General features: G+C 32.8%; 1 protein-coding gene across 1 annotated transcript; it reads right to left on the reverse strand.

Moving 5' to 3' along the window:
* Positions 1–240: 240 nt before the first annotated feature.
* LOC122580160 (uncharacterized protein slr1417) lies at positions 241–5,396 on the reverse strand. Its single transcript, XM_043752432.1, has 3 exons — positions 5,017–5,396; positions 1,033–1,251; positions 241–633 (listed from the first exon to the last, which is right to left on the reverse strand). Exons 1-3 carry the CDS (start codon positions 5,246–5,248, stop codon positions 497–499), a joined length of 588 nt encoding a protein of 195 aa, XP_043608367.1. The 5' UTR covers positions 5,249–5,396; the 3' UTR covers positions 241–496.
* Positions 5,397–11,054: the final 5,658 nt, after the last annotated feature.

Raw genomic sequence — 11,054 nt, forward strand, 5'->3', positions numbered from 1 at the left:
AAATTAAAATGGAGATGTTTGATTTCATTAGAAGGTATTACTCCTGGTATAACAAATATGTTCGGTCCAGTCTGGTCATCTAAGGCAACAAAAAACCATAACAAATACAATTTTGGCCAACCAGAGTTAATATGAATAATACACTTACATTATGGACAATCTCGGTAATTATCGATAATATTGAGATACGTTGATGTAGCAGTTTCAGTGCAATAGGTTCAACCGTGAAGATGATCTTCATGTGCAAAATACAACATCAAATAGACTATATATGGGTTTCATGAGTGTCGAACTTACAACCAGTTTTACTGATATTATATTGGTTCAACCGTGCAATAGGTTCAACCGTGAAGATGATCTTCATGTGCAAAATACAACATCAAATAGACTATATATGGGTTTCATGAGTGTCGAACTTACAACCAGTTTTACTGATATTATATTGGTTACATGTCGAATACAACCAAATGGTCTATAAGTACATAGTCTTTCAAATCTATGCGTTGAACGACTTACCACAACCACATGTTTGAGTAGCATTCGGGTTTTTGAATGAAAATCCTCCTCCAATGAGTGCGTCACTAAAGTCTAATTGCATCCCGAATATGAAAAGAAGGCTCTTTGGATCACAAACTACACAAGTAGCATAAAAAAATATCATCAACATTCCAGACATCACACTAGAAATTAAAGAAATACATCATGCATCAAAAACCATTATACTTGTTACTCCACCCTGAAAAATGCTTACCTTTTTATTTTTTGAAATCTCATTCAGACATATCATATTGCTAAAATCAGGAAATCGAAATTAAAAAGTAAAAAAGTATAAACTTAATATGGCATTTCACTTGAATGGCAAATCTAGGTACAAATCTCACCTATTGTAAAGTTTCACAATTATAAATAACAGTAATTTGGGTCAACCTGAACCAAAAAGTACCATTTTGATCAATACAAAAACTGCCAATTTGGACACATCTAGTCATTTTCTCTACATATAGTAATAACTAAAACAATATAGAAGCATACCTATGACAAAACCATTGTATTCCATAACTGTGTCATCAGGTCTTGTGTTTTCCTTGCTCTCAAATTCCATGGTGTAAGACATGCCAGAACATCCACCTTGCTTCACGCCAATTCTTAAGCATAAATCATCGTTTTTTTCTGACCTCATCTTGTTTAAATGCTTCAAAGCATTATCGGTCAAATCAATGGCAGGTGCAAGTCCTCCAGTTGCAGGTGCCGCTACAAGATTCAATGACTTTTAATTATTAGATACAGGGGTTTATTGTAAAGGGAAATTAATGCATGAAAGTGTATTGAACTTTGCTTGGATTGCTATTGTGTGTATCCAGCTTTAAAAAGTTCTATTGTTTGTATCCAACTTTAAAAGCTTTAATTGTGTGTATTAAACTCATATTTTATTTTTATCACAATTGATGCATCCAACTTGCAACCTCTATTGTGTGTATTAAACTCTATTGTTTGTTTTGCCATTGTATGTAGTCAACTTTGACCATATAGCTATTGTATGTATCCACCTTTGCTTGTTTTTGCTATTGTGTGTATCCAACTTTAGTCGATTCTGTTATAATGTGTATCCTTTTTTAACCTAAAATACATGTTACAATAATAAGTTATTTCAAAACATCTAAACAATGAAGAGATGCATACAGCAACAATTAGAAAGGTTAGAGAAGTCTGAAAAGTAAAATTCATGATACTAATAACAGTAATTGCAAGTGCCACTCACATGCCATGTATCATCATCAATACAAACCTTCAAAAGGCAAAAATCATCCAAATAAGCAGCAATATAGGCTGGTCAGTTGGCGTTGGCTTGAATATGCTAAAACTCTTAGCCCTTTCTGAGAAAACTCTAGATATATATATATATATATATATATAGGTGGCAATCAAATGAGAACAAATGAGAACACTTAAAAACTACATTTTGATGCATTAAAACTTAAAAGTCCATAAAACTGACATAGTGCATAACTAATAATCATTATCTAAGTGTTTAACAACACATTGATCCGTCAAAATTGAAAAAATCACGTTTTTTGTTGGATGCATCATTTTGATGAATATGCATCCAAGATGGATGCACAAAACAAAAAACATGATTTTTTCGATTTTGACGGATCAATGTGTTGTTAAAAATTAAATGATGATAATTAGTTATGCACTATGTTAGTTTTATGGACTTTTAATTTCTGAATAACTTATGTGTAATTTTAAAGTTTTTAATTATGTGGAGGCATAGATTATCATCCGTTATACAATTATGTGGAGATTTGGATTCTTGATCACATGTGCACGAATATTGCTATGATTACATGTGATCGACTTGCATAGATGTGATCATAGCAATATTCGTGCACATGTGATCAAGAATCCAAATCTCCACATAATTGTATAACGGATGATAATCCGTGCCTCCACACAATTATAAACTTCAAAATTACACATAAGTTAATCAGAAAACAGTCAAAAAACAATTTTCATGTAAAGAACAATCATCGGTTGGGCTTGATTTGAAAAGTTCTCAAAAGTTCTCGCAAAAAAAGGGTTCTCAAAATAACTTTACCCAGGGGTGTATATATATATACATATATATATATATATATATATATATATATATATATATATGTATTATTTATGATTACCTAAGCTATACTATCACAATAAGAGTAGTTTCACGGCTTGTCCTAGTGCTTTCCTAAATATAACATGATTCACCAGTATAAAGCTTTATGGAGTGCTAGGTAAATTTTTAGAATTGTTGAGGGCTTAGTTAAATAGAGTCTTTTGAGTTATCCTCTTAATTGTTTGCTTGTCCAGCAGCAACTTGTTATTCAAGATTTAATGGTGTCTAGGGAATCTCTACTATAGTAGGGTTAGGGTTAAGTCATGCATGTTTTGAGTCTTTGCCAATTAGGAGACTTCCTTCATCTCGAATATAATTGTATCAGATCCTTGATTCCAGACAAATCATCACTACTCATATGCGACTGTTCTTGCATTACTGTTCCAAAACTTCAAAACAACGCTTTTGTGGTTAGTTTTTCTGTTATCATGGCCAACAAGAAAATCAAAGCCTTGAAAGAGAAGATAGATACAGAAGTTTCTCAGATTCGAGCTCTAATTAGTGCGACTCACAACAGAATCATGTGGCTAGCCAGACACACGCAGAAAGAGACGACTAAGATTAAGCAACAGGTCACATTACTCTTGAAATTATCGTTAGAAGCAGAACACAGCCAACAGCAAGATACATCTGCATGATATGCATCGTTACAGAGTATATGGATGGGCTGGACCATGATAAAGAAAAAACGATAAAGATGAAGGTGGTGCCGGAGATCAGGGTCTGAGTCAGGGGAAAGGTGGGAACAATAACAGCCAACGGATTGGAAACATGAATGGTAATTGCAGGAACTGTAGTAATAGCCACAAGAGAAGCGTTTTCACGGATGGTAACAAGAATTTTTTGAAGATGTGTTTTTTATGATGCTAACACTATTCGGAACCGGCCACCCTATGTGGAACGACGATAGAGCAGCTTACTAGGGACCGACTACCTTATTCACAAACTAGACCTTAGCAACCTGACAAAAAAAAACTCTTTGTGGAACAGAAGTGGGACAACTCTGGTGGCAAACAAACGGAAGCAGACCTATACAACTATTGGGGATACAACACAAATTGGGAGGCACAGAGCCTCCACATTGACAACACAGGGTTTCGATGGTTGACGGAGACAGAATTGCAAGTAAAGAGAATTAAGGGGCTATGTTTCAAGCATGATAAACAAAATTTACACTAGATGATGGTTGAAAAAGCAATACTTGTTTAATTAGGCGATGATGATGAACTGATGGAGTAACTTACCGATTTAAACAACCACGCACATCTAGACACTGTTGTAGTGTCATTAAACTCAATGATGTGCCGTACACACAACGATACTATGAATCCACTTACACGTGGTTGCCATGTTTTTAGTATATAGCAGGGCTGCCCGAAATAAATTGAATACTTCTTCGGTGGATATAACCTAAAATATAATATTGGATATGAGTTGGTTATGCATGTTGAAAGAGATGAAAGCCAACCGGAAACTGAGCACGTGTAGAGCGTACTTACGTACCATCCATTAGCGGGAAGAGTAATTCGCCAGGTAAATTGTTGCACACACCTTATTGGATTTCGACTTTGCTTGCCTCCATTTCAATTTTTTCCATCTACACAATGTCGTTCACCTTGAAGAGCAGATGTATTTAAAAGATTTAGCACAGCCAAGAAAAAGGAGGAACTCGGTCATACAGATCTTCAATGATCACCGGGGCGCTGTGGACTTTTGGTAGTAACGCGTTAACTTGTTAAAACTTGACAAAAATGTGTACACTTTTGCAAAGAAAGCATCACTTGAACGCAACGGACGATGATTCGATGAGAGAAAATGTGGTCTTGACTACATAAATCTTTTATCAGATTTGTGTCGGTTCCACACTTTTAAAATTATCTTACGTATGAATCCTATACTATCCTTCTTATATATATAAGTGCGAGCATCGTCAAACATATATATATGCGCGGAGTGAGCATCAGCTTATAAGCACAACATGAATGACAACAAAGGCATTATATAAGAGTGATATTGAGGATTTTTTTTTTTTTTTTCTTTCCAGAATTTCTTATACTATATATCATCATATAAATATAAAGACAAACCTTGATTTATCCCAAGCAACATACTTATATATTTAAATTTAAGTTATACCGCCTTTCGATTCTATTTTTAAAAAATGATGCAAATTATAATTTTATAAAAAGTTATTTATCAAATACACATATATTTAATTATGTAAATTTGAATATGTAAGTAACTGCAAACATTACCAGCTATTCCTCGATTAGGTCCAGTATTAATTAATTAATTAATAATAATATCAGAAATTGAATTAAAAGGAAGAAGATGGGATTAATGAATGAAATGATTACCTTGTGTTGAAGAAGAAGCAGCTCCTGCTGGAACTAATAACAAATTATGATCATTTCTATTTCTATGAAAACATAGATTATTATTATTATTATAATTAAGGTTGAAATGAAAGGAGCGAGTGGAAAGGGAAAAGGAAGAAATGGATGATGCCTTTGCAGGTTGTTGAAGAGGACGGCTAACAGAGTTTGGGAAATTCATCATCCTTGAACAACAAGTAGAAGAAATCGCCATTTATTTATTTATTTATTTATTTACAACCAAAAAAAAGCAACAACAAATATATGGACTGAAAAAGGTTACCTACTACAAGTAGGGAGAAATATTATATTTGGATGCCAAACAAGAAATTGTATTGTTATTTGTTACCAGTGTGTCGTTACGAGTGTGATGGATGGATGCAGCGATTATTATTGTCATTTTATAACTTAACAAGGTACACAAGTTCTTATCCACCACAATTATTTTTATTTTATTTATTCTTAACCAACATCAACATCAAAATTACTATTTTCAACAAAATGGTGCAAGCACTTTAGTTTCTTCGTAACTAGGTTTTGAATCCAGACGTTACCCGAGAAACATAATGATACGTAAAACTTACAATGTGTTTAAGTTCAGTCATATATGCGTATAAAAATAAACGTACATTACAGAAGTCTATCATAAAACTAAAACTACAGTACGGAGAATAAAAAGTGATTTAAAAGACCTTTTAAAAATAATACTACATCATAGGGTTATGTAATTACCGGGTCATTGGTCATGCAAATATTAGTTGTTTTTAATTTAGAATAACCCTTAAAAAATTCCGTAAAAATTAATTAATATACTAATCAATGAATAAAGAGTAAATGAAAGATGAACGTTAAGGATTTTTGTATTCTTTTTCTTTGTATATAAGTGTTTTTATTTTGTTTCATACATATAAATTAAAATTTATGGTTCTCGTGGCTTTTGTTACCGGTAATGGACGACGGTGACGGTTCTTGAAATATTATGCATGTTTATATATATGTTGGTAAGAAGAGAAAAAAAGAAAAAAAAAAGTTGAAAATAAAAAAAAATTTAAAATAACATGAGGCTGTGAGTGTGCAATAGGAAATGACTGTATGACTATGACCTTAAAGGTTTACATGAATTACAAATATATGCCATGACGGATTAAAAAAAAGGCCAGAAAATGAACGTTTGTGAAGAGTACGCAGTCCCGTACTTTTCATTTTAGTGTATATATATAGTAATATAGTAGTTCACGCCATCACGGTGGTGTGATACATTGGTGTTACCTTAGCACCATATAACATCAGCCAACAACCACATAACATTCATAATAAGAATCATATCACATCATATTTTTATATCAAAATATAATATTTTTTTTACTTTTACATAAAATAAACTAATCTAAACCCATAGTATAATAAACAAAAATGAATTTAAATAAGCAAGCAAAGAATATATTATATTTCAAACGAATACATTACTTCAAATTATTCAAACAAATGTTACAAATTTAAAAATCAGTTTGTTAAAATAAAAAAATAGTAATTGGATAATTTGTTACTACATATTTATTTATTAGTGCTATAAATAAACTAGTTGAATATAATAGATACGTTGTTTCACAAAATACAAACAGGTTATTAAAGTCATCCTCATCATTAGAGCCAGCAATATATGCCCAGATGGACGAATGCGGGTCATACTCATCCTCTTTTTAAGAATATATTGGATGATATTGGGGTGAGTGTAACTTTCACGAGGGTTTAAATGGATTTGGGAAAGACTTTATCTATATGTAGGCGGGTCAAACTGGTCGGGCAAAGAAAGTGCATGAGTGATGAATGTTAGTATCTTATATAGTTATATTTAGTAATTTTTTAGTCGACAAGTCGGTAGCCTTTTCTTTCTCAATTATTTTGCACGATCTGGCAGCGAATCTACAGTATGGAAACTAATTTTCTTTACATTTTTAATTTCCAATTAAATTGGTACAATTACTTTTATTTTAGGCACAAAAAAATATATATTATGGATAAGTGCCCAGAAATGCAGTCAATTAATGCTCAAAAGTTATTGTGTGCACGAACTCTAGGTCAGTTTTATTGTATTCAGGAAACTTGAAGTTATGGTTATAGTAACACTAAAAGTGGAATTTGCTTATGAGTAACCGGTTACCCCTCCACATGGATTGACAAATTCCAAATCAATATCACAAACCCAGATTTAATATCTTCATCCAATATTTAACATCAACAAACCCACGATCCTTACCACGTAAATCAATATCACAAAGAAAAATGAAGATTGACTTCCAAGTTCCAAGTTCCTACTCTCTCTGTCACATTTTCACAATGCCACAACCTACAGTCCAACATAAAATAAAACTTCATAAATCAAATTCAAAAATATACGTATATATATATATATATAAGAACAAAAGAAAACCTGAATTTATCTACGAATTTCATTGAAAGCATGAAAGCATTTGCCAGGCAAATGCAAAAACTCTCCATACTCTCCATCAATTCCATCACTTTTTCTCTTAATCTGAAGAAGCTGAAGCACAAGTGATGTTTTTGAATCTTCGATTGGTTAAGTTTCACTGACGGTTCGTTTTCTGGCGAGACTCCATATTTTCCGGCGACGTCAAAACAGAAAACCGTTGGTTAGGGTTTGTGCGGGATTCATCACTGAGTAATTTGGTGAAAATTTCAAGTTTTATATCGAAGAAACAACAAAGTTATCATCGTTTTAATTTTCCCGACGAACGGACATTTTTTCCGGCGATCTAGATCACAACAATTGTTGGGCAGGGTTTGTGCGGAACTCAATTCGGAGTAGTTTGATGAAAATTTCAAGTCTTAATTTGTAGAAACAACAAAGTTATCATCATTTTAATTCTTATGGCGAACTGACATCTTTTCCGGCGAGTCTCAATCAGCTTTATTTTGGATAGGATTTGTTCGCGATTTGATTGTGAGTGGTTTGATGTCATTTTCGAGTCTTAACTCGGAGAAAAGTGAAAGATATTGGATTTAGAAGTTTTTCCAACGAAGTTTTGTTCTTTTCCGGCGCATAACCCAGAATCAATCTATTATTACGATTATCATTACCTTGAATAACAACAGAATTGAATTGGGATTGTTCAACACGTTGATGAATCATATCGATTACAAAACTAACCCGATTTTGGCGGTCAATTGGAAGTGGGTTTCAATCAAGATTGCGTCTTGAAAAGTAATCATGGGCGGAAATGAAGCCAAGATCGTGAACTGGGTCAAATTCGTCTTCACGATTGTTGAGGGTGGGAATTGTTAATAGGATGTTGTGATGATCGTCGGTATGGTCATGGATGATGATGAAGCAAAGTCTTCACCTTTGTTATTTGTATAGAAAAACTGATTGATACATATTTTTATTAATTATATATAAAATCCAGTCAACGGGTCAAACTCAAATTGTTTACTGGCTAACTTTTTACCTAGACACTTTTGCATGCTATAGGACTCTTGAACAAGTTTCCTGATTACAATAAAGTTGGCCTAGAGTTCGTGCACACAATAACTTTTGAGCATTAGTTGACTGCATTTCTGAGCACTTATCCTAATATATTAATAACGAATAAATAGTGTACCATTGATCTTTCCTATTTATTCAGTTTTTGATATAATTTATTAGCTTATACATTTTGAATTTCTATTTTTGAAAAGAAGTTTTTTTTTCTTTCAATTATATGAATTATTATCATATTAAGTTTAAGTTAGGTACTTAAGTTATATAATACAAAGGGTCAATACAAATATGATCATTAGTTATTATTAATCTGTCTGATAAACAAAAAAGTTAATTAAGTTTTGAGATGTTTACTATATTTGTCAAAAGCAAAGCCACAGTGATTAGTACAATGTTATAATCAAAGCTATTTATCTATTATGCTAATTATAAGTCGCGTGACAATATATAAAACTGATATCAGGTAGAAATATAAAATTAATTTAAAGACTAAATATTGAAACATCTCAATACTTAGTGTGGGCTTGGTTTGCTATTTTGAAAACGGTCCGATTTGATCCGGGTACGTTTTGTCTCGCACCTGTTTTGACCCGTTTTCAAATTTGTCCGTTTTGACCCGGATCCATTTTGACCCGTCACCCAACCTGACCCGACCTGAACATTTTGCCACCTCTACTCATCATACATCATCTTTGTATGTCATATTTATCATATATCAATATAATATATATACACTCCATCTTCTTCACACAACTTATTAAAGTTATTCTCATGCTCCATCTTCTTCGATATATATGTAACATCCTAAATTTTTAGACTAATGAAAATTAACCTTTATCATAGTTTTGACATTAAAATAATTTCCTAGTACTTTGTTTTTGGATACGTGGTTAATTTAGTTGAAACTTTAATGAATAGTGGGTATTTACCCACCAAAAATCAATTAAGGTCGTAGCATCTTTAGGAGATCCCAGCCATCTATTCTCCATACTCATTGTTCTATTATCAAAACTCATCTCTATTTTCTCATCCATTATTTATTCTTGAATCTTCCAAGCTTGTTAATTCTTATTTCCATCTACATCAAATTCCTCTTACAAGTGATAATCAACATCACCATTTCAAGCATGGTGTATGGGCTAAATTTTTACAAGAAAAAGAAGGAAGAAAGAATTTTGTTTCTAGTTGTTCAATTCTATTCTAGTAAATTACTCCATCAAGGTAATGATTCCTTTAACCTAATTTTAATTTCTTTAAGAATTGGAGTTCTTGAAATTTAGAAAATTGAGGGTTTTCTTTATATTGAGTTAATTGCTTTAATACAAGTTAGGGTTCTTGAAATTTAATTGTAACACCCATCATTTAAAAATAAGGATTTCCGGAATTTTTCGCTGAACGACGTCAAAGAAAACGGAATAAACTTTTAAAAGTTCAAACCAATAAATTCTGTTTGGTTTATTCATTAAATGGTATTACTCGGCATATCATTGAAACAAGTCTAAATGGAAATCCATCCATTGCCCAACATAAAACAACCGATCATAAGTCAATACAAGTCATAAACATCTTAACATAATTCAAAGGTCTAAAATGAGCAGCCACTAGGGTAAACTATTGTCATCATCAAGCAATCTACCCATGCCTCGCTTTTTATTCTTCAACACTCACAAGCTTGCTAAACCTGCGGGAGCAACACATTTCAAGAAACAAGTGTTAGCTAACGAATTAGCATTTGTCCAATTAAAACTTTATAAAAGTAATATTTTATCATTAAGGCACATATCATCACAATTCATCTCACATAGCATTAAACATCTTTCATATATGATAATTCATCCTAAATGTGCCTAATTATCTTTTGCATCATCACATATAACATCTTAACATCTTTATAAGTGTAACATAAGTCACACCGGACTAGATGAATAGACCTTACGGCTGTCGATCAATGTCGTTAAGAAATGGCAAGCCAATCCAGGAGTAATCCGTATGTTCATGACAAGTGGGGCTGGTCAGACCTCCCATATTACTCTTCACATCTAAGACCATGTTGCAAGGAGCCACCCGAGCAACCACATCTACGCACCAGCCGGGCAAGTGCAAGTACAAGTACAGGTTAAGCTTAACACTTTCACATCTAATTTACGAGCTCGATTTCACATCACATATAGTTTAGGTGTTTACACTACCTAAACACTTATCACATATAAATCTTTACGCTTGGGCCCTTAAACGTGCACGTCACATGGCAAATTAAAAGTCTAGTGAACTAAATGAACAAGCCATACAATCATGCACATTTCAATACATCACAAGACATTACATATCATGTCATTTCATAACATAACATAACATCACATCACATATCATTGGGACTGCATTTCAGGTCTCAATGGTCATTTACATAGCCCATAACACCTCCCATGTAACCCCGAATATCCATAAGCAATCAAGATATCATTAGGGAAGTTAATATATGAAAACCATGCTTTTGTCCAACCATCGGCGTATCAAAGTAGTG

Source organism: Erigeron canadensis, chromosome 8 (genome assembly GCF_010389155.1).
Source record: "Erigeron canadensis isolate Cc75 chromosome 8, C_canadensis_v1, whole genome shotgun sequence".
Lineage (NCBI taxonomy): Eukaryota > Viridiplantae > Streptophyta > Magnoliopsida > Asterales > Asteraceae > Erigeron > Erigeron canadensis.